The following is a 23,405-nucleotide window of genomic DNA, read 5'->3' as shown; positions in this document are numbered from 1 at the left end:
ATTTCACTCCAAGGGTCTGCTCTCTAAAGAGGCAGACTAGCAATCAATTCACAGATATCCACTGGCAGCAATGCCACTTGGAAGTGTGGAAATCTGCCAGTATTTAATTTATACTCTAGTCGTCAGCACAAAAAAAAGCGTCGTGGCTGACTGACACGAGCGAACAGCGGCAGGAGAAGGAGCAGGTCCCTTGTGCTTTATGCGCCGGGAGCGGTGTTGGAGGGGGAACCGCGTGCCGTCGAGGAAGCGGGAGCGGACCCCGAGCGCCCGGAACGGGGAAAAGCGAACTGGGACCCATAACAAATAATGGTCTTCATTTACACAAAAGATGGTAAAAGACGGATGCAAATCCGATGGAGCCCAGAGGAGGCCCAGCTTTCCTGGGCTCAAATGATCTATAGCTGTAAACATGTTTTCATTTCAGAAAATTCCACTCTTTTGGGGCCGGTTTGGAGCAGCACCTTTCATTTCCCTTAGCAACTAAAATTTCAACTTACTTCAACTCTTAAGTTACCAGAAGGAGCTCTAGTTCAAGTACTATGAGCACTAAGAAAGTGTCCCTCTGGTTCTTTTTTTATGCATTCATTTAAAACGGCTTTGTGTCATAGCCTGCATTGGTTTTGAAACACAGAACACGTCTCCAAAGGAGTTTTGCTTAGAAAGCCAAGCAAATTGTTAGCAACAAAATCACAAGCTATCTAATGCTCATTAGAGCTTCGGATTTACTCATGAGATATGCTTGAAGCTTCAGCTCCGTACAGCTTTTACCAGACTGCCCGGTGTGCACCATGGACTTGCAACAGCACAGACCCAGGCCAGAGTTCCCGTTGGTCTGTGCATGGTGCGCTCGGGAAAGAGATGTGTGCATGTAACGTGTAAAGTGTTCCTGGTCCACAGGAAAGCCTAATGTAACCGGCCCTCATGGACTACAGCAAGGCCAACAATCACAGTCGGAGAAATCCTCTTAAATTTAATTTACATGCCACACCACAATTGTCCAGAATGAATTATCAGGCATTTAATGCTTGATATGCACTTGTTGTACCTATCTGCTTTACGTTGTGTGATTGGGAAAGAATAAAAGCAAACCATCATCTTGATTTTGGGCACAGTATAAAATCATGCAGGAGAAATGTTCTGTGGTGACACATCTCCTGGAAGCTCAAGAATGGCTCTTTAAGAAATCCATGCATCCAGTTTGAGGGACCTTAGCTGGATGGATATTCATTTTGGAACCAACAGATTACTTCCCTTTATTAGACCACTTTTCAAGGCACTTTTTCCCCAAAGCTTCTAGGAAAAAGGAAAAACTTGTGAGGGAGATAGAGAGAAAATGGTAGTGTTTATTTTTAGATGTCTTGGACAGTAGTTTAAAAAGTGGAGCTGGAGCACTGATGTTGCTCGCTTTATCATTTATAAGAATTATACTGTGAAGTAGTGCTGAAGGGTGTCCAGAACCTGGGATGAGCTCTCTTCTACCCACTTGTGTGTATGTCAAAATATACACATGAAACTGACTGATTCAACATATTCCCTGGTACAAATCCCAGAAAAAATATTATAAAAGTAGGTCACTCTACTGAGCCTTTGGTGTGTGAACCAGCATACGAATCCTGCTATTTCTGATGTGGCAGAATGATGCATGCCTTACCATAAGGGTTCATGTGGTCGCCTGGCATTTGTGGCGGGGTAAGACCCTGCTGAAATGGGTCTGTGCCATAACTGCTTTGATCCATTGCTACAATCTGCTGCTGTGGAGGTGCAAGCGGTGTGTAAGATGTCATCATCCCTTCCATTCGGTTGGACATCACTTCTGCAAACCAAACAGCAGGGAACAGTCACGGCTTGGCAATGACGAGGCTGCAGAAAGTAGCATCAGTGGCACTTGGGGAACCTGAGCGCAGCGTGGGTGCAGCTAGGTGCGTCCTGCCGTTCAGAGCCCGCCAAACCCTCGTCTGAGAGTACGGCCCCGAATGGTAAGTTGAAAGATTTGTGATTTCTGACTGTATCATTTCTGGAGCTCCTGGGGGCTGGGCCGTATCTTCCCAGAGTCTGTTTCGTGCCTGACACAAGCTCTTAGACCCCCCAGCGCCTGTCGGTGCCAGGCTACCGCTGGCGACGCAGCCGCAGCGCGGTCGTTCCCTAAGCTGCGCGGACGTCCCGCCGAGCAGGCGGTACCGCTTCCCGGGTGGCAGCGCACGGGGCAGCCCCACGTCCCGCTCACAGACCATGGTCCCAAGGGCCAGGCCAGGTTCTGTGCTCCGGGTGAAGCGCTTTGAGGCTGCAAGGCCTTGGGAGGGGGAGAAGCACGACGGCACCGTGGAGCAGGCGGGAAGCCCCGGCACCCCCGGCAGCTCCTGCTCCTCGCTCCCCCCTCAGCTCCTCTGCAAGCGCGTTTCCTACAGGAAGGAGGTGACAGCTTTTGCATAAGGACCTCCGGGGTCTGGGCACAGGGCAGGGGTCTGCGATAACCCCAGGGTGGGACCTGGACACGGAACCTCTGCGCGATTCCACTGATTACAGCGCACGTGATCCGCAGACCTGCGGGTACCACCCGCGGCTGTGCGCAGACGTCGTGCACCCATACGGGAATGGCACTCCCAGAAACCTTGCAGGTTCCTTTCCTCTCGCTTTGCCTCCATCACGAGTGCCCTACCTTGCCCTAGTCGCTGAGAGTTTTGTTGCTCCTGCTGCTGCTGATGCCGTCGTGCTAGTTTTTTCATCTGAATAAAGGAGGAAGAACAGAAAAATCTCATGGGTCTGAATGGAACAATTTCGTTTCCTTACAAAACTCTCTGCAAACATCAAACCAGTTAATACAGACCATGCATATTCATGCACACACCACTGTGGGTTCAATTTCCTTCCTAAACTTAAACATTTGGGTTTCCAGTTCATATTTGCATGTGAAATCTACTCCCAACCTCGTGCTGCTTTGAACACACTAACTTAATGTCTGTGTTTGAAAATAGCCCTTCTCATATGGATGTAGACAGCACTGCATGCAAAATATGCACAGGAGTGGCGCAAAAATGCATCAGATTTTCTGAAGGTTAGTCCCTGGGGTCTCTGTGATACGTACTACATCTACAGGGAAAGAAAATCTCTTTGTTGGAGGATGATTTGTGTTTTACATTTGAGAACTTGACAAACAACCTACCTTTGCTCTTTGGTTTTGAAACCAGACCTGGACAACTCGCACACTGAGTCCTGTTTCAGCTGCTAGTGTTTCTCTGACCTACAGGAGGAAATGTTTAACGATGTAATTTTTTTTTTTAAACATCTAACAAGTTATGTTAAGAGGAAGATGTCTGTACTTACAATAAGATGTGCATGGACAGAATTAAGTTTAAAAATCCCTCAGATTCACTACCAGTTTCCTAAGTACTGAATAAATAGTCTGAGCTGTGTAATCTAAATGTGTTAAATCATTTTATGATTTTTATTTTGCCCATAAAACAGGTCTGTGTAAAAAAATTTAAATTTGCTATGAACAATTTTTATATTTTTCAAATAGAATTTCATACTTTAAAAAGGCAAAAAGGTACATTACACTGTCCCAAGAAGTATGCTTTCTACATAGGCAGGTGAATGCCACTTTTTGCAATGATGACAACTTTCAGGATGCAACTCCATCTCTGTCCACTCAGACTTAGGAAATGGACATCTAGGGTGCTTTACACAAAGATCTGATTTTCACCAGTTTCACCACTGAGGCAATACCTTACACCCTTCCTTGGCTATAAATGAGATCAACAGCATGGTCAATTTTCATAAAAAAAAGGAGACTCATAAAAAATGAGACTTGTCCTTCCTACCCCTGCGGTGGGAAGGACAAGAGCAGGAAACCGCCTGCGCGCCAAGGCTCTAAAAATTCAATGACTGCTTTGTGTTTCATAAGAACCAACCAAAGGCGGTTGTTTAGCAGGAATCAGTCACGGAGCTGGTACCAGACGCCGTGGACGAGCATCCTTGAACATGGCGTTCAGCAGCTCCCAAGCTACAGCCTGCTCAAGCCTGAGGGCGCGTCCAGCAAGGCACCGGCACACACCGGCTGGGTTCTGTGCTCATCCCCGGCCCCGGTGCTGGCCCGGACACAGGGCAGGGTCCTGCCGGACCGGTGGCCTCACCCCAAGGCCAGGTGTCAGGGCTGGCTGCAGGTCCCTGCTGAAGCACCTACCTTCCTGCAGGGCTTGGAAGACACTTCGAAGGAAGCTTTGAAGGCTCGTCTCTGCTGCGTCGTAAGTATTGTCCTTGGTCGCTTAGGTCTCCTTGGGTCCTTCCCATCGTCACTTCCTTTTCCTTGGGTTACTTGTCCTTTGGTGGGTTTAACATCCCCATCCTCATCGTCACTTTTAACTAGTGGGAAAAAAACCAAGATGTAAACTCATACTTGTTCCACTGAGATAAGAGGGTGTTTGAGGACTGCTCCACGGCTGCCGAACTAGCTCACAGGTTCAAGTGTTATCCCACATCTGTCTGACTAAACTCACCCTCAGCAAGAGGAGATCACCATAGACTTGTGTACGCTGCCTAAACTGAATTCCAGGAAAGCATAAAAATGTGTTTAATTTTTAATTGAGGGCATTGGGATGATGTCTCTATAGGTGCATGCACAAATTTCTCTTTCTTGGTAAATACATACAAATATGTATGTGCACGTGTAGAGTAAGTAGACCATCTGTATTTTCTACAGTTAGGTTCTGAATAATCTTATAATTTGGTGATGTTATGTGCATTAGTACCTTGTACTGGGAAATCTCAATTTCCGTGCCAAAGATTGACAAGTAAGTGCATATGTCATTCTGAAAAATATTTTTTCAGCTCGTATTTTATTTCATCAGACTACTGATTTTTCTTTCAGAAAACATTAAGATACTATTCTGGAGAACTTTAACATTAAGAAACACACTGCAATTTTGGTATACTCAAAGGTTACATTTGGGGAATTAGCAAATTAGACTTTTAATTCATTTTAGGGTCTGATTATTATGCACCTAGCAATATAATCACCTTTTACTTTAATAAGCATCTTTTGCATAATGATTAAAGAGAAGTTCAGTCATTTTAATAACCATGACATTATTAACTTTCCAGCATGCCATTTCTAAGGAAAGGTTTGTGAGGATTAATATTGCTCATTGGAGAGTTACTTTTGTGTCCAGTGGATAAATATTTGATTGGAGAAGGACACACACTCAGCCAGAGTTATGTGAAATCATTTGCGCTCACACGGGCATTGGGGAGATCTGTGTTTTCACTGTATTAGACAATGGGAGACAAAACATCCCATTTAATTTGTCAGCTTGTTTTTCAGGTTTGGGTTTGGCTAAGATAGAGAATAATGGGAAAAAAAAGCATCTCCAGGAGTAAGAAAATGCGCCTTGTGCCAAGGGGAAGTGAAATCGAAACCAATGTCATTTCGTGCGGCTTTGGTAGCTCTCTGCCCAGCTGATCAGAAGACGCAGGCAGAGTCTGGCAGCGAAGGGGAGCGCGTCCGTGCCAAGGGCGGGCCTCAAAGACGCCTCGCTGGCGGAGGGCAGCCGCGGTCCCCGCGGGGTGGGACCGCTCACCGCCGCACAGCAACGCGGGGCGGAGGGAGGACTGCCGCCGCGGGCAGCCCGGAGCCGGGACGGGGACGGGGACGGGGACGGGGACGGGGACAGACACAGAGCAGAGAGTCCTGCAAATGCAGTATGGCAGTAAACACGCGCGGCTCCAAGGCAGACGCGGGAGCTGCACACCGTGCTGAGTCTCGCCGCATTCTTGACACGAAAACGTAAGTTTGAGCAACGTGGTGAATATGGCTCTCAGATTAGAGACTAAGGATAATTACCATTCCCAGTTCAACTGGGAGTAACATATTTTCCCATAAACCAGAGGTGAACATACATGTCATTTGTACACGTAATGGAATGGTAATTGTTGATTTGCTTATACGTCTTCTAGGGAAATAAATGAGCGATTATGATGGCTGGCAGCAATTTCCGTCCACGCTGTCTAGTCCTTGAGTCAGCCGGGCACACTGGCAGTACCAGGCCTCCAGCCCCCACGAGTGGATACGGCAAAGGAACGGGGAGTCCTGTGTCTTCTGGAACTGCGAGAGCTCGTGAGCCGGAAAGGCAGTCGCCACTGCACCCGCAGCGGCAGGCTCCAGATTTGGGACTGGAAAACCCAGACTCAGCGTGTGAAATAACATTTGTCCTGTGCACAGTGTATGTTCCCTCCTGGCCCCGGACGGACAGCAGGCATTTTGCTAACCCCCTTTTGAAACGTCCCCTGGCAGTGGGTGGAAGGAAGGAGGGACTCTCCTCCACGTCACCATGCAGAATTTGGGGGACACAGCAGGCAGCCGCTATCGCTCGTGAGGCTCCGTTGTCTTCTTTACGAGGACCAAAGCTCTGCTTACGCAGCGGGGTGACTTTGTGCCTGAATCCCCAGGCCAAGTGGTGCATGCTCTTGCAATCACCCTGCTCAAGTCCCGGGTCCCGCTGCAGAGGGAGGTGGCATTCACACTGCAGACTAGCAGCAGTGCATTTCAGTAAGACGTCTAGCCCTGAACCCGCGCAATACGAACCCCTCTGGTTTACTCCTCAGGAGCAGTGTAGGACCTTGGAGGCCTGCAACGGGCCGGGGCGCCAACCCTGCACGCTTCACACCTGCACTCTGTGCAGCACACGAACCGTAGCGCGGCTCTCCTTGGGCCCACGCCTCGGAGATCCCCCGGACGTAGGCCAGGCTGGGGCTCGGGTGCAAAGCGGTGGGCGAGGGCAACGACTGGGAACTGCAGCCCAGCAGCAGGGAGGAGACACTGCCAGAGAGAAGTCCGGGTGAAGTCAGGAGAGTCGAGCTCTGCACCTGCCTTGGGAGCACTACAGACAGTCTCCCCAAAGCACCTCGGTCAAGTTGCTACTTTTAATTCTTCTTTTTGTGGGAGCCCCCTTGCCTGCCTGAACCGCAGCAGACGTGCGGGCAGCCTTGCCGCGCGTCCCTGGTGCTGCTGTGGCCTCCTCTGCACGGCACGTGCCACTGCTGGAACACAAAACCCGTTTCGCCGTTTCTGTCAAATTCACACTTGCAGCTTTTCTTAAAGTTACCATTTGTGATTGGCAGAGAGAGCCACATTTCAGCATACGCTGGAAAATCATATTACTACACTGCCCGTTTTTCTAGCTCCCTGCTGAACATGTAGAACCCCTGTACTCAAAGCAAAAAATACTTAAGTGGATGGAAGAACGCCTGTGCGAAACAACACACTTTGATCAGGCCCCAGGTAACTGAAATCAGTCAGGTTCACTCACTATGATTTTATAGAAAAACATAATCTTGACAGCTTGCAAACAGTTTTTGTCCTTTACTAAGACAGCAGCAAATTAAGGGAGGGAGTGAAGCTGGGAGGAGACTGAAGGCCGGGATTTCAGCCGTGCATGCTTAGAGCTGTAATTTGCATCGGTGGTGTGTGCATACAGACAGATGGATGTGCAAGTGGATATACTTTCTATGAGAAAGCTCTGCACACTCTTGTGGCTTTTCTAGTTGGTAGAGGTGTGGGAAAAGCTCACCTGAGTCTGAGTCGTCTGGGCTGACCGAGCTCAACAAATCTTTCTCTTTTTCATAGTCACTTTTGCAGAGCAACTGTCCTTCCTTAAGAACAAATTCGTCCCCTTTTCTCAGCTGTCGTTCGCAAACGCAGCAGCAGAAGCAGCTTAAGTGGTAAACACACTCCAGGGCTCTCATCACGAACTCGGTCGGAGCAATCTTCTCCATGCATCCACTGCACTTAGCAGCAAACAGCCTGGAGAGAGAGAGAGTCAAAGGCAATGTCAGATCATCCACCGCATGTATTTAAATACAGCAGACTGATTAATTTAACTACCGATAGGCTTGCCACGCACATGCCCAGAGTCTCAGAAACATCCAAGGCATGCAATTCCTGCAAATCTCAGCCCTTTGGTCTAGAGAGTCCCAAGCCACCTCTGCCTCGACTGGGCAAGAAATACTAAGATTTGTCTCTATCTTACTGCTTTGTTCCTCTTCAAAAGGAGAAACAAAAAGCAGCTCTCAGTTTGGATAATGTTATTCAAAAACAAATTCATTTTAATTCCCATTTTAGAGGAAAGGCTGAGTCACAATTTTTTTATGCAGGTGCTCTGATACCATCACTTAAAACCTGTCCTGAACAGACTCCACGACTTTCCCTTCTCAGTATCGTCCGTCTCCGAGGAGGAACAGAAACAAGCAGGGAAACTCGGTGCTATTGCTGAAGAGAAGATGACACACACATGCAATTGATAAAGAGAGGAGTGGAATAACATGGCTTTTCTTTGGATGTTGAGTTATTCCAGAACAACCTGTCTCCGAAGAGAGTACTGTGCATTTTAAATGGTGTGAAACATCCTTTGGCAGAGATAGGCAGTGATACAATCAGCTAAATTACCACTATAATCACAGGCTCTACAATATACACTATATTCCAGACTAGTTCTTATTCAACCTTCATAAACCCCTTCTTTTATCCACCATTAATTTTCTAAGATAAAGTTTGAATTATTTAGATTAATTTTATTTTGCTATTCTAATGGCAACTGGGAGTCTCCCTGAGTGAGATTTTAAGAGGAGTGCTGTTTCAAATAAAGATGAATAGCTAAGTTATGTCCCTGCCTCACATAGTGGGCTTGGTGATTTAAGTTCAGTGTCTTTCATGGCAATACATCAAAGTGCAAGGTGCATTAATATTTACATTTTTGCAATGAAATGAACCCAACTGCACTGCTGTGCCTTTTAGGATGGGGTGCTCCGACCTTTTTTCATCCTCAGAATTATCACCTTTTAGATAAAAGGCGAACATCCCCTCTCCGGGGAAGCACAGCCCGTGGCAGCCCGAGTCCTCCCAAGACTCCATTTTGTCTGAGCTGAGGAAACGCAGCAAAATGGCAGTCACCTGCTCTTCAGCAAAACGATGGAGTCTCGAAATGGGCAGGGGGAAAAGAAAACGTTTATGTTTGCACGCTAAATCCAAAGAAAGGCTGAGTGCCCAAGAACTGGTTTTTTTCCATCTGCATCTTTTGATCTAATAAAGGCAATTTACTCTACTACCCTTGGTGGCTTGGTGCGTGTCTTCGCACTGTCCCAGCTACAACACGACGGCTTTGCCTTGATCGAGCCGCACAGGGCAGACCGAGCAGCTCTTTTTTGGGTGCATAACGAACTGGGTCTATTAAACGGAGACTGAGTGGGCACCTACGGCCGCCACTGGTAAATACGCCATTTTATTTCCAGCTGTCTATTGGGTTCGTCTACAACTTTTTTTTTTGCTGTTTTGCAAAATTAACAGAAAGAGAAATATGACTTTTATACTTCGACTAGTAAAGTTCACAAAAATATTACAATGCTTTAGCTAGGAAATTCCTCGGCAGCAAATATTTTTATGCATACATAACAACATATCTGATAGGATTAAAACACAAAGGGGAAAAAAAGAGCAAACATTTTAACCGCTTTGAATTGTTGTTTCTATTTAACTGCTTAAACCTATTTGAATGAGTTTAATTAAGCTTGTATCTTTTGTCTAAAGAGCGTTGTTATGACGGAGCACACTTAGAGAAGCTGAAGATTAGCAGATCTGGTGTGAAGGCATCCGTCTCCCCCAACGGGCATCAGTTCATTTATACTGCTGTGACAGTTAACCTGTGTACGCTTCAGTAAAACTCAATTGATGGCTATCGGGAGGGACGGACGAGCCCTCCGTGCCGCAGCAGCGCTGATGGGCTGCGGACGTAGCAGCCGGGCTGGGAACGCCGCTGCCGTTTCTGCTCCCGCAGCTTCCAGGCCCCGGGCTTCATCTGCATTTCAGATCAGTGCTGCTCCCTGGAAAAACCCTGAAAAGAAACTTCGGAGAGGGACCGCGATCCTGCGGCTACTGGGACTGCGATGTTTCTAAAAAACCTTCATGCTACTGCTGCGGCAATAACGATAAAAACGCCACGGTCGTGCTGTGAATAGAGACAGTCCTGTGAGCGATCAGCGTACTTCTCACTGGGTTTTTCCACAGAAAGAGCTAACGCGGGAAGCCCGTTTCACCCAGCCTCTCTGCGGACAGACCGCAGAGCCAAGCCGGGCAGGCGCCCGGCGCACGGGACCCTTCTCCCTGCGGAGACGCCGGCTGTGCCCGGAGCCTGGCCGGAGCAGAGCCATCCACGCCGCAGACCAGCCTCGCCAGTCGAGCGGCCGCGGGACCCCCGGGGCAAAGGCGGTGGACGGGCAGGTCCCTCAGGCCTCGCGGAGGAGAAGGGGAGCTTTCCCGGGGAAGGGCGCGGGAGCCAGGCTGGCGGGGGCTCGCCGCAGACTTCTGCAAAGGGGACAGCACACAGGCACTTGCGGGCCTCCGAGGAAAATGGGACTGACACTGCATAAACGGTGCCTTGCGCTGGCTAAGGTCTTCTCCCGAGCAAAGCCATCTACCAGCAAACCACAAAATCTGCCATCAGCCAGGGAAAGTGAAAACACAAATGCAATATGGTTCAAGTAGGAAAGCATATACCTTCCCCGCTTTCACATTTCTTCAGTTGGGACTAAGAACAATCTGGTTTCTTTGTCCTCATTCCTGTGCTATGCAGCGCAGTGTTGACCCGAGCAGTACCTTCTCTGCCATATTGCTTTACCAAGTGCTTTTGTCTCTTTTTCTTCAAAATAAAAGATGTCCAACATAAATAGAAAATATTACATGTTGTTCATTGGCAATTGAATATAGCCGGAAAGACGGTGCTTTCGTAGTAATGTTATCAAAGGCAGTCTTTTAGTTATAAAGAATTATGTTGCCATCGATGTAGTATTAACTCATTCAAATCAGCGGTTATATTTCTGACAATACTGCATGAACTTCCTATCTTTAATTTGTCCTTTGTCGACATAACAAAATTCCATGCTCTGCACTCATATACTCTCAGCATTATAACATACACTTACACCACACACAGATTGCACTGTGTAGGATTTAATTCTGAGATTATGAAATCTTCATTAAATTTATCTTATAAAGTGTTTATAGTTTCTTTTTCAGCTTCCAGAGAGTAACCCAGGGTTATGCACTTTTTTTGCACAAGGCAATCTCACAACAGGAAACTAATCTTGACAAATGACCAGACTTTGATATCTGTGATCTAAAACACTGCTCGTTAGACTGTTCATTTTATAAACGAATGGTAATAAACCTGTTGAGAAGTGTAGGATAGCAGGAATACTTTACAGATCACCCCTTTACAGGTTTCAAAGCAATAAATTTGAAGGGGAGCATGCAGATACTCTGTGCCGAGACAAAGACTCTGTCCCGCACCAACCACATTTAAAGAAATATTTCTTTTGCTTTCTATACATTTTAAAAATAATTTGCATAACTCTGCCTTTTTACCCCCATGGCTGATTATCTCCAGCTCTCTTAAGTTAATGTCAAACCTCAAAATCCTTGGACTTGTTAAAGTATGCGGAGAGTGGAAATCAAATGCCTTTATTAGAAGCCCCGGGAAATCTCCAACTCCTAAGCACAACGAAAACATTCCAAAGAAAATTGTTCAAAGAGGACAAAGGAGAAAAGCAGAACAAGAAAACCTTGTTTTGAATCAATGATTGCAAGAGTTTTATAAATAAATTCTGTTGCCTGGACAATTCTGAAAGACAACTCAATAGGTTTAGGGGTTTTTAAGTGTGTTTGCCTCTATGCCTGAAACACTTAGGGGATTCAGCTGAGCTAAAGCTTGGAACAATGGGCTGCTTTGTTCATTTGACTATTTGTAATAATCACTGTGAAGCAACTTTACAGTACTAGATAGCAAAAAATACGCACCACTTAAAAATGGGTGAACCTACCAAATTATTTTTGCATATATTTTAGGGGCAACGAGATCACTAAGACATGTGGTCCTGTCTTTAAACAGTAGATGAAAATGTTCGCTAGCGGAAGAGGCCATAAAGATTTTATTTGTTAGGATATCCCTGTGAAGTCAGGCTGAATCCGTAATCCTCACAAACACAACCACGGTTACATGAGCCATTGTGCCTTTCTGCATGGGCACAACCATCTGGTGTTTAATACGTACTACTGATTTATTATCTCTAGCGCAGTTATCTTGCTGTAAGTTTGACCCTGCTCTGCTCCCGAGAATCACTGTTCTGCTGTTTACTCTTATAATGTCCTGACAACCCGCCCTTTACCTTTCTGCTGCTCACCCAGGTCCTTCATTTCCTCCTGTTTGTAGGCAAATAGAGTCTAATTGTTTTATTATAACTAATTTAATCTGTGCTGAGAGATCTTGATGTGCAGTGTGAAATTTGCTGTTCATATTAAGTGCGGTTCAAGAGGTTTGTTATACAGGACAGAAGTATAAAAATAGACCAGTTCAGTCCATTTGTTTATTTACTGGACTTCTGCAGTGAAACAGTAAATAGGAAGTTATTAAGCCATGTTTGATATATGTCAGAGGACAGATGCTGCTGTCTAGCTATCAGAGACGTTCGATCATGTTCTTTTCTGTGCAGTTCTGACATTCTGTGTTGGAAGAAACCGCAGCAGATACCTGGCTTTTCTTGATGTACTAAATATGCGGAGATGGTGGTCACAAGCTTTGTGAATATTGTAGGCAGTCTTTAGGTCTGATACTTTTCCCCCTGCCACTAGCCTGTGTGTGACATCCTTACTGTGCCGATACATCGGCAGGGAGTTTGCCTGGCGCTCACGCAGTACGAAGCATGTTAGAACTGGAGTGAAATATATTATGCTTTTCACACAACTGAGTTTTATTAAAAAAGAGAAATTAAGTTACTAATGAATGACATCTGTTACTTGTTCTTCAGGAGAAATTTTGATACTTCCATGTTCTTTAGATGACATGGACTGGGGAAAACACTATGCATGGGTTTTTTTCCAATGTAGGACTTTTACATTTTTGTAGTGTTTTACAGCTCATGGGTGCATATAAAAAAGAAAAACTGTTGCTTGGTTACACTAAATTCTGAACATTCAAAACATCTCAAATGCACCAAAGCGAAACAGAAATATTATAATTTTATGGTTTGAAAAAAAGAAACCCTAAAATAAGAAACAATCCATTTTAAATATTTTCCCTGCAGAAAAAATAATTACATACTTTATTAAAGCCAATTTTATAGCTGAAACTTCAGTAAAGGAAAGCTAATTCCCTTTCAGAGTGGTAATAAACCATGCACAAAAATTAAAAGTTTCTATAAAAAACGGAATATTTAGAGCAAAACTAAGACAAAGGAACCTCTTTCTACAACGAGAACTAAGGAGCGTGTTTCTTAACGCCTGGGCGCAGGTACCGTACTAAGAGCAGCAGCGGCTGGCCAACACCCGCGGCGGGAAGCGCGTCCCGGAGCGCAGGATGCACCAGGCGGGAGGCCAGCGCTGCCTCCGCCGCCTGCCACGGCCTCGCACGACGCCGTCCGTCCCGCGCCCGCATGGCTCCCTTCCCGCGGGAGGGCGAAGGAGCCCCGCCGGCCCCGAGGGGAGGAGGACCTGCGCCCACGGGCGCGGGGACGGGCCTGGCACCGGCGGCACCGGGGCTGGGAAGGCGCCTGCCCTGCGGCGCGGCTCCCTGCACGTAGCGCTGCGAGCAGCGAGCCGGCGTGCCCCCGGCAGAGCGCGGGGTCTGCGTCCCGCTCCCCCGCCAGCCGCCCCGGCCCCGCGCTCCCGGACGATGAAGAAGGGCCAGCGGACGGGCGCGGTAACGTGCGTAAAGACAGACGTAACCCAAGGCTGCCGTGCTAAGGTAACTTGCCGAAGTGGGGACGGAATGACCTAAAAAGTTGCATCTTCCTTAACTAGCAAGTAAAACATAAAACGTAAAGTGCAGAGGAGTTTCTTGCTTCAAGCAGAATGTGACAGAATAGATCCTTTCCTTTGCTTAATTTTCAGCCCCTAATTGACCACTTTGTTCAACTGCCTTCCATCACTGCCATGCGGTTCTATTTTATGGCATTTTTTCCTTACAACACTTTGATGGAAAAATTTATGAAGAATCGAATTATTGCTGTTAGAAGGGAATTAAAACAATTTTTCATTTACAAAGTCACTGATATTGCTCTACTGTGCTCCACCTTTGGGAATCCAATTGCTCTTCCCAGCTACTCCCATTCCTCTTTATAGCATGGCAATTGCACTATACAGATTATGGCTGCAATTTTCTCCTAATCTGTTCTGGAGCGCAGAAACTGTTATAGAAGTTAAGGGCTCCAGTTGAATTGATAAAGTCAGGGCTGCAATTAGGAAGTCTAATGAATTAACAAAATATTATGATTTTGTTAGAATTATATTTTTAGGCACTGTAAACATTTGGGAAACAATGTTATTTTGTCCATAAATTGAAACAAAAGGGGGGAGGGGGAACAAGCTTCTACTGTTAGGCTTTTGTATTGCTTTAAATTATATCCAAGTTTCATAAAAACAAAACACATGAAGGCCAGTTTGCACTTCTGCTGCAGAAACTCCGCTGAGCAAGTTTACTCCATTACTGAAAACCAGTTTTTTTTCATTTTTCTTTCTTTGCATTTATATCCAGTAATTTACACATATTAAACTAAATCCATCTTTATTTTCTACCTCTACGACCCTAGTGATTCCAGGTGGGTCGAGTGGCTCATACCCTGTGTAGCATGGGGCACCTTATTCCGTAAAGCAGATCGCCAGGGTGAGGATTGTCTGTCTTCAGGGTGTTGAATATTCACTGGTTTGAGCAGAAATCTTATCTTTCTTGTTCACTAAGTGGCATACTGAATTTACAGTTGCCTTTGACTTTATGTTGTCAACAACCCAGTGAAATCCTTCTAATATAATTTTTATATGAAAATTCACCCTAAAAGCCCCATAAGTGGGGAAATTGTACTGTTTGTGATTCACTGCTTTGGGCTTCACTTAAAAAAAAAAAAAAAAAAATCACGTGCCAAAGCAATTCAAATGTAATTTCTAGGTTATTTCTTGGCTGGCAAGAATGACTTAGGGAAAGAATTTATACAGGGCCTTTCCTCTCAACTAAGAACATTAAGAGGAAGAAACATTATTTGCCAGTATAAAACAAAATAACTTCCTGTGCCTGCTGCAGTTCTGCTGTACAAGAGCCTGTGCCCAAACCCATCAGCACAGCCAATTTAGCAACTGATTTGCAAGGAAAAGATACCTTAGTCCTGTGGTGTTAATGTCTTTACAGTGGGGGGTCTATTGCCAGCTTCTCCAAACTCATCAACACAATCTATTATTAATACCCAGAAAGGCTTTATAGTATCTTTATTGCACAAGGCAATGAAAGCTCTGTGGTGTAATCTGTTATCTATATTGCAAAAACATGTGAAATAAAACAAAACATAGACACTTCATAAACAAAATGCTTCGTCTGTTACATCTCCCTGCCTCTCCTCTATATAACGCAGTAGGGTGCAGGAAAAGCATTCAGAGAGATTTGCTGTTAGATGCGGGACCGGCTTCTTTTTTAATTTTATTTGTAATGTGACAAACTTTAAACTGGGAATGAGAATTTCTGCTGCTTCTCACAGAGATGGAAAAGTTTGGGTCTTTGCATAATTAGGCCACATTTAATTTGTACAGCAAAGGGGGTTAGCAGCAAAATATGCCATGTAAAGCCCCAAAGGTCAGCTCCTAATGAAACACGAGCAGGCTCAGCGTACCGCTCAGCGGTGGGACCGCCGCAGCTCCTGCCCGAGCCCAGGTGGGACCCGGGATCCGTCGGGGCATTGCGGGGCAAGAAGTGGAGAATTTGTCTCCCGGCGAGCAGCAGCAAACGTTAAGTGCCCACTGGCATTTTCCTGAAGGCAGTTAGTTCTTTGAAAATCATTCGAGAGCAGTATTTGAGCGAGGAGCTGGATCTTTTCTTCCGTTACTGATCTAAAAGCCTATATTTCATATGAAAAGCCCAGGATTGCCCTACACTTGGTCCCTAGGAATAGACACCATTAGAAATATGACTTAATAGCGAATAAGCAAACACACATTTTAAAACCCAAGCTGATTTTGTTTTGAACAAACCGACTGCAGCAAAGGTGGAAGTGAGAAGGGGTAAAGAGCACAGTTCTGTATAATACTTGCAGTATACGTTTGCGGTACAGCCAGAATCAAAAAAAAATGTTAACACACTGGCCTGTGTCTTATTTCCCAAATGCCCTTTTATTTTCTTTGCCTGTTGAAAATAAATTGTTCTTTTGTAGCGTTTCTCTTTTCAGTCAGACTGTCAGCTATTATTTTTCTATTTCCTCTTTTTGTCACTTTGCATTATTTTTGGTGCTGTAATTCCCATTTGTTCCCACTCCTATCTTCCTGTCTCCCATTGTTCCATTTTTTAATCCCCAGTTTTACTCTTCTTCGGCTCTTTTTTGGCCCATTCTCAGTAGGGTTTGAGAGAATACCCAGGCGTGACTCCCTGCTATAGCAACCACACCTCCCCAGGAAAGCCACAACAATCTCCTCGGGACCAGGAAGGTCTTTCACAAGCTGGCAGCAAAAGTAAATCCTTCTTCAAGGAACAAGGAGGATTAGCGGAGAGCAGTGGGCTGCAGACTTAACCCTACCCCTCATTTCTTTAGAGCACCAGTCACTCAGAACCCCGCTGTGATGTACAATTAAACAGAACTAAAAAAAATCCTGAATGACACAAGAGCCGGATTGTGTAAAGGTTTAATTCCACTTTAATACCTTTCCAAGTTCAGAACTCAAAGATAGCAATTTAACCCAAGAATCCCCATGCGAGCATGAAAAGTTGTTGTTTGTCTTACAAAGGTCCCTGCTATATTCTGCTCTAAATCATGGTCTATTAGCCTGACTTTTAATGGATGAAAACTTCTTTTTTTCCCCAATCATCTCACATAGTTTCTCTTTACTGTCCTTCCCCCACAAAGTTCACTCTTCTGGCAAGACAGAAGAGTCTTATCAGAGGCACAGAGTTTAGGGAGAAATCTGTGGGTAATGCTAGACTCAGCAGGAAAAGGAACGCCGAAATAAATGAGAGTAAGAGAAACTCGGGCAACTGAAGGAGCGTCCAGCAATGTCGAGGAATGATCATTTATTCTTGTGACGTGGATGTTAATGTCAATGTTATTAGCATCGTGTCAATTATATATTATTAATACTATGACACAAAATACATAGCTCTTTTTATATAGACTTCTTTGAAGACTCCAAACATCTGATTCATCCTTTTTATGTTAATGGCCAGACTAGACTATTTATTCTAGTGTGGACAGATATGATATTTGCTCTATAAATTGAATTCTTAGATTAATGGGGAAATGTCAAAATCTGCAAACTTCAGTAAGGCCAAATATGGATGATAGAGTGTTACAGACTTAGCTATCAGCATCCATGTTTGCATTCAGGATTTGGTAAACTAAACCCATAAAGATTTATCAACAAGCAAGGCCCTATAGCATGTCCAGACCCTCCTTTTGCCTGGAACATTAGCATAGGTTTTAAGTTATTTCAGCAGTTAAGCATATATCACACAAGACACTTCCACATGTGTGAAAATGAAATCCCATTAGACACCAACAACATTATTAGGCATGCAAAGAGGATTATTCCCTTAAGCTCACAAGACTGAAAGGTTTGTCTAAACATTTTATTAACTTTTTCAGACTTTTTTTAATTAAATGAAAACTTGTAAGTAGGTCAAAGCTGGAAAATACTACTTAATTTTTGGCTATATATATGTATATATATTTTATATGTGTACACACACACAAAAAATAGATATAGATGCCTGTCGGACAGAAAGTGTAGAAAATCCTCAGCACGCCATATCAATGCATCATTTCTTACTTTTGATAAGAAAATTTGCACTGCTTGGTATTGTTCTATAAAAGCACAGAAATATCCCATGGTATTCCTGATGGTTGCATGAACATTTCCAAAAATCAGGTGTGTTGCTTAATGTCTGGCTGAAAAAAATCCTGCTCTGACTCTACTGCCCTTTATTCAAAGTTCACACAGCACTTTGCTTGTTTCTCACAGACGGTATAAGAATACTTGCTGAAATAGAATGAAGTTTGCTCACCAATAATTCCGAGGTTCATAAGATCATCTGCTAAAATAAATATAGGAGGAGAAGCTGCATCAGTTTTTGCTTCAGATGCGTAAAATGAAGAACTCCCCTTCATACCAGCTGGAATAGGATTGGGCCCTTGTTTGCAGATAAGGACACTCTAAACGCCTGGCTCCATTGAGACTTCTGTCCTAAATCTATTTTCTACTATTCCGTTTAAGGATCCCCACCTTGGACATTTAAAGTAATGTCAGCAGTTCCTCAGTTTGCTGTTGAAAGGAAAATGATTCCGTTTTGGATCTCACATCAACACAACATGTCACAATTCAGAAAACGGTCTGCGTTGCAAATTTTGGACATGCCATAGGCAATGCTCCAACACATGGCTCGCATACACTGCCTGCTAATTGTGGTGGGCAAGTCAGATGGTCAAACGTAAGGGACGGGGTTAATTTATGCATTTCTCTTGTTCTCATTTCACTTACAATAGGCATTAAAATATTTAACATTGCTTCTATCACTGCACAAACTGGGCAGGAAATGTAGGAGCTGGGGTGTACAAGTTAATGAAATATGGTTGGGTGAACATAAGCTCTTCATTTAGACAATAACAGTTGCTGCTGCAGTTTCTTTGTACCCACTTTATGAAAGTCATAAACTCTCCAAAGAATGGCGTGAGCTATTTTACCCTGATGGTCTTTGACTCTCTCTCACTACCTGCTGGTGCAGTTAGAAAGTATGAACTGCCTTTGAACAGATTAGGACCAAGTTAAAGTGTGACAACATCTTAAGCTTTCTCCGCATGTTGCCAATGATTTCCAACTAAAGATGTTACCCTCATCACTTCTGCCACAGTGATAAGAATCTATAGCCCACTCACTTGAGGAGATAAAAGCAGTTTAGCTGAAAGTATAAAGTGCTCTGACTTGCTAAGCTGAGTGGCTGGCTGTCCCAACCTAGCTGAATTTTTCCTCTACAAAGCACAAAATCCTTATCATTAGGGACTTAAGCTGCTTTTTATTTTGAGACAAAAAGAATACTGTTTATTGGCATCCAACTCAAACCAGCTGTAAACAGTTGCTTTGATGAAGAAGCAGCTACAACTTCAATATGCCTGAAGGCACATACCCACTGAGTGTCAATCATTAAAGGAAGAATGTAAGGTGTATACAGGGTCAAAAGAAGGCCAAGGGACATTTAAAAGACCTCAGGGATCCTGGATAGCCCTGTTTTCCTTTTAGAACCAAAAGAAGTTTTTTTAAGCTATTCTGCTGTATGACCTTTATCACAAGAGGCACTTCTGCGGCTAGGCTCACCGCCGAGCTTACTCACAGAAGCAGGAGAGTTGTAGCATTAAGTTTTTCTCCCTAACATGACTGTGGAAGCGGCACAATGTACTTTGATTTGACAGAGCCTAAATGGCTGGAGAATGCTGCACTTCATTACATACTCTTACATACTCCAGAGCCGCACAAAAGAGTTTGACAGCAGAAGTCCTGCTGGTTTCTATAGGTATTTGAGTCACAGATGTGCAGGGAGATCTGAGTAATTTTTATTTTTTGTATTATTTTTATTTATATTTTGCATTCTTTCATCAAGAATCCCTTTACTGGCAGTAATCACTATTAAAGTTAGGGATGCCTCACCAGCTATTTTGGTGTGAGAAGTATAAGGTTGCTACGGAACTAAAGATGAAACAGCAGGAAGATAAAAAAAAATAAAAAAAGAATTAAAAATGAATTTGAGAACCAATAACAATAGCTTTGTCTTGAAACGTGTCTCTACATCTATAAATCCTATTGTAATCAGATATGTGCCAGGAAAAAGCCCAAATCTGAGGACAAGAATCTCGACAGTGCCTGGACAATTCATGGATCCTGTCTGGAAAATAGGAGCTCTTGAATATGGACTTGGAAATGGTTCATGGTCCTCAGGAGAAAGCAAATTGTCCCACTTTTGTCATACAGCTCACTTTTAAAGTGCCATCTCTTTTCCGTGGCCTGGAGTGGGCTGTTCCAGATACATTACTACTGCAATCAGAGTTAGATTAGGTCTTGGGCAAATAAATACACAAATGGTTAGGGTTTCTTAAATATCCCTGTTTGTTCATATTACATTTTAATGTCTTTAGTTGGACCTACCAAACACTTTCTAAATACAGAGCAAATATACAAATCCTGACCTTGGAAATGTAAGTTTAAGAGAAAGCAGCAGCCAGTGGCTTGAGAGGTGAAATGGTTCAGTTGTTGATGGGTTCTTAACTTTTCGGTTGAAAAAATTTTTAAAAAGGGGGGGAAAAAAGAAAAGAAAACACACTTCCCACAGATGCTCCGTGGTGAAGGCCACACTGTCTCATCCACACCATTTCCTGGGACAGAGGACGACTCTCTTACGCCTCTGCCAATACGAAACTCTTTGGTTTGCCTTGGCATGAAGGGCAGAGATTTGTCCAAGAAGGGGCGAAGGGAAGAGGACGTGCTCCATCAGGAAGGTCCCGGGGATGCCTTTGAGAAGGTCCCTCGCAAGCGCACTAGTTGTAGGAAGCGTTCCCTATCTGAAACCACCGGTTTGGAAGAAGATGCAGTCGACTGTAGAGATGTTTCGCACTGATGGGGCGGTGAGAGGCAATGCTGTGGGCCAGGACAGGTTCAGCAGCACACAGAGCAGGTAACAGTTTGCAAGCTCTCGGCACAGACTTGCATGGACAGGCAGGAGCGAGGGGTCAGTGCACGATCTGGCCAGTCCTTGCAGTGCCCCAGCTCAGCCGCTGTCCCGGCTGCACAGCCCTGCCTGCACCTGGAAAGCCAAGCCGCTGGTCAGCAGAGCAGCACCTGCAGCACCCAGGAGCTGCCATTCCAGAAAAGCGAGTGACCTCTTCGTTTACGGGGAAAAGAGCTTTTCAAATCCAGATCAAAAGAGTACATAAAGCTCCTGCCCCAAACCTCCTCGGGTTTCCTGGAAGAATCTGAGGTTTGTGTGTATTTCGGGCCAGGTGGTTCAAACAGCTCCAGGCGTTGTTTAGTTGTCAAGTGCCTGTTCTCCAGCCAAAGATGACATTTTCAGAGCAGTCTTAATTCCAGTTGGTTCTAATGTTTCTAAGTGACCTGAATGTAGAAAAGAGCATCTTCCACCAGGAATATCAAGAGGGAAGATCAGGTACCCACTATAATAGACTCAAATATAGTAATAGACCTTCCTGTCCCAAATGCCTAAACTTGAAACAGAAGGAGGAAATATTCTCATCTCCATTTGAAAGCTGATTTCGGAAACACAGAAAAAGAGCTTGAACCAAGTTCTTAAAATCAGCTAAAAGCCTTACATTTACCTCAACCGTTTGTGTTCGGTTCCTGTGCCTGGAACCCCAAAGGGCCTTAGAAGGCAAAATCCTCATGATTTCAGCCTCTCTATAGCTTTGAGATGTCAGACGTAGGAGTCTTGCCGTAATTCACACCGGCATCAGTGACAGAGTCGAGAACGGCATCTCCTCCGCCCCAGCACAGGCCGCGACGCAGGACCAACCCCTGCTCTGTGCAGAGGGTCCTTCCTCAGCGCGGGGGTCCCTCCCGGGGAACCCGGCTCCGCGTCCCCGACCTTTCGCGGGCGCCCTCCCTGGCAGTCGTGCCTGTGCCGGCAGTCACCGGGGGGCACGGCGCGCCTGGGCGGCCACCACCAACACCAGGCCCCGCGCACGGACAAAGCCTCACGGTCGGGGCTCCCTCCGGCCCCAGCGCTCCCCAAGCCCCCCACGTCCCCCAGCCTCGTCCCGCAGGTTGCCGCCCCGGCAGGGACAGCAGCAGCTGTCTGACCCACAGCCGCCCCAGTTCGTGGGCCCGCGTGTTGACACGACCTAAGATCAGTAGCGTTCAGCCTAAAATGCCGGTCCGAAACACGTGCCCATTGCCCCTGCCGGGCAGCAAGCTGCTGGAGGGGCTCAAACCTGGGTCCCACCACGGCCTTCACCTGGCTGTGCAGGGTCAGCTGGGTGAATCGCCACTGGTGACCAGTGCACGGGGCCGGGATTAGGTCCTGAGGCTGGCCTGAGGTCCCTTTCATGGAAAACTCCCCCTTAGACTCCCAAGGACATTTTTATAACATCTAGGAGGAAAGACACAGTTCTCTGCAGCCCAGCACCAACTCCAGCGGCTCGGAAGATGCACAGCAGCGCGACCTCTCCCGGCTCCGGCCTCGCCCGTGGGCTCCTGGTCTCCATCGCGCATCTGCCGCCCTGCCCCGGCTTCGAGCGTCATGCTGCACCTCTGCTCCTCCCCGCTGCACCTCAGCTGCTTTAATTACGTGTATTACTTGGGGCTACACTTTGCATGACAGTCAAAAGACAGTGGAAAGTTTGTGGGGCTGTAAGATTATACAACATATGAACAAAACTTAAATACATAGTATGAAAAATGCATCTTTGCAATTTATTCTGTTAAGAAATTTTCCTGCATAAAGCCTCATAAAATCTTTTTAAAAAGAGACAGTAGTTCATCTTTATTGTCATGGTGATATCTTTATAAACTTACTCCAGTGATCTATAGGAAAAGCAAACCAGACAGCTCTGTATTTATGGGCATATTTAAAAAGCCTCTTATATTTAACAACTGCATTTAGCTGCGTTAACTGCAAGTTGCAGTAATAAAGGCTCCGCACACTTCAATGCTAAATTAAAAAAAAGTTCTGCTGTTCAATAATACATAGATGCTGTTTTTTTTCATTACTCTTTAATATCATTTCCATTTAGTTTATAAATAATTGTAGCTAGCTAATGAAACGAAATAAAACCTGCCTGCAACCCATTCCCTAGAGCAAACTAAACTCCTCTTTTTAAAGCTTCTTAATCACCGCCCAGTTCTTACAAAATTAGCATAGTAATGGGCTTTAAATTGAGCCTCTTTGTTTTTTAATTAAGCTCCCAGCAGGTAAAAATAAAACAGATTATTGAAGAATATGCCAACACTAATAGCCTGAAACTCTTTTGACAATTAAAAAGATCCCATGTTAACCCTTTTGAGGAATCCTACATGCTAATTAGTCACTCTGAGGCCCAAATCCATCAATATTCCATCTAGAAAGCTTGTAAAGTTGAAATGGTGCAACTCGTGTGTGTCGTACCTGCTACCACTTCAGCAGAAAGGGGAGGCATAAACTCTGCACGGCACCGGGGCCGCTGCGCAGGGCCGCAGCCTGCGAACGGCAGCCTCCCAGCCGCTAAAGCAGCAGTTCCTGGGCCTAAAATACGCGGGGAAGCGTCTGCAGAGCCTGCGCTCGGGAACGCCGTCGGATGATGCATGCCTGGATGCCATCAGCCCCGCTCCCACTGCCGGCGGGGCTCACGCGGGCAGGACAGGGGCT

The 23,405-nt window shown here is 45.3% G+C and overlaps 1 protein-coding gene across 1 annotated transcript in view; it reads right to left on the bottom strand.

The window, feature by feature from the left end:
• LMX1B (LIM homeobox transcription factor 1 beta) overlaps positions 1-23,405 on the bottom strand; it is a 94,768-nt gene that overhangs the window by 1,252 nt on the left and 70,111 nt on the right. Inside the window, exons 3-7 of the mRNA XM_064524002.1 lie at positions 7,563-7,795; positions 4,181-4,359; positions 3,161-3,238; positions 2,657-2,723; positions 1,652-1,813 (exon numbers count right to left, since the gene is read on the bottom strand). Of these exons, the coding sequence (XP_064380072.1) occupies positions 1,652-1,813; positions 2,657-2,723; positions 3,161-3,238; positions 4,181-4,359; positions 7,563-7,795 (719 nt within the window). The remainder of the gene's footprint in view (positions 1-1,651; positions 1,814-2,656; positions 2,724-3,160; positions 3,239-4,180; positions 4,360-7,562; positions 7,796-23,405) is intronic.

Source organism: Dromaius novaehollandiae, chromosome 20, assembly GCF_036370855.1.
Source record: "Dromaius novaehollandiae isolate bDroNov1 chromosome 20, bDroNov1.hap1, whole genome shotgun sequence".
Classification (NCBI taxonomy): domain Eukaryota; kingdom Metazoa; phylum Chordata; class Aves; order Casuariiformes; family Dromaiidae; genus Dromaius; species Dromaius novaehollandiae.
This window is presented reverse-complemented; position numbering and strand designations above follow the sequence as displayed.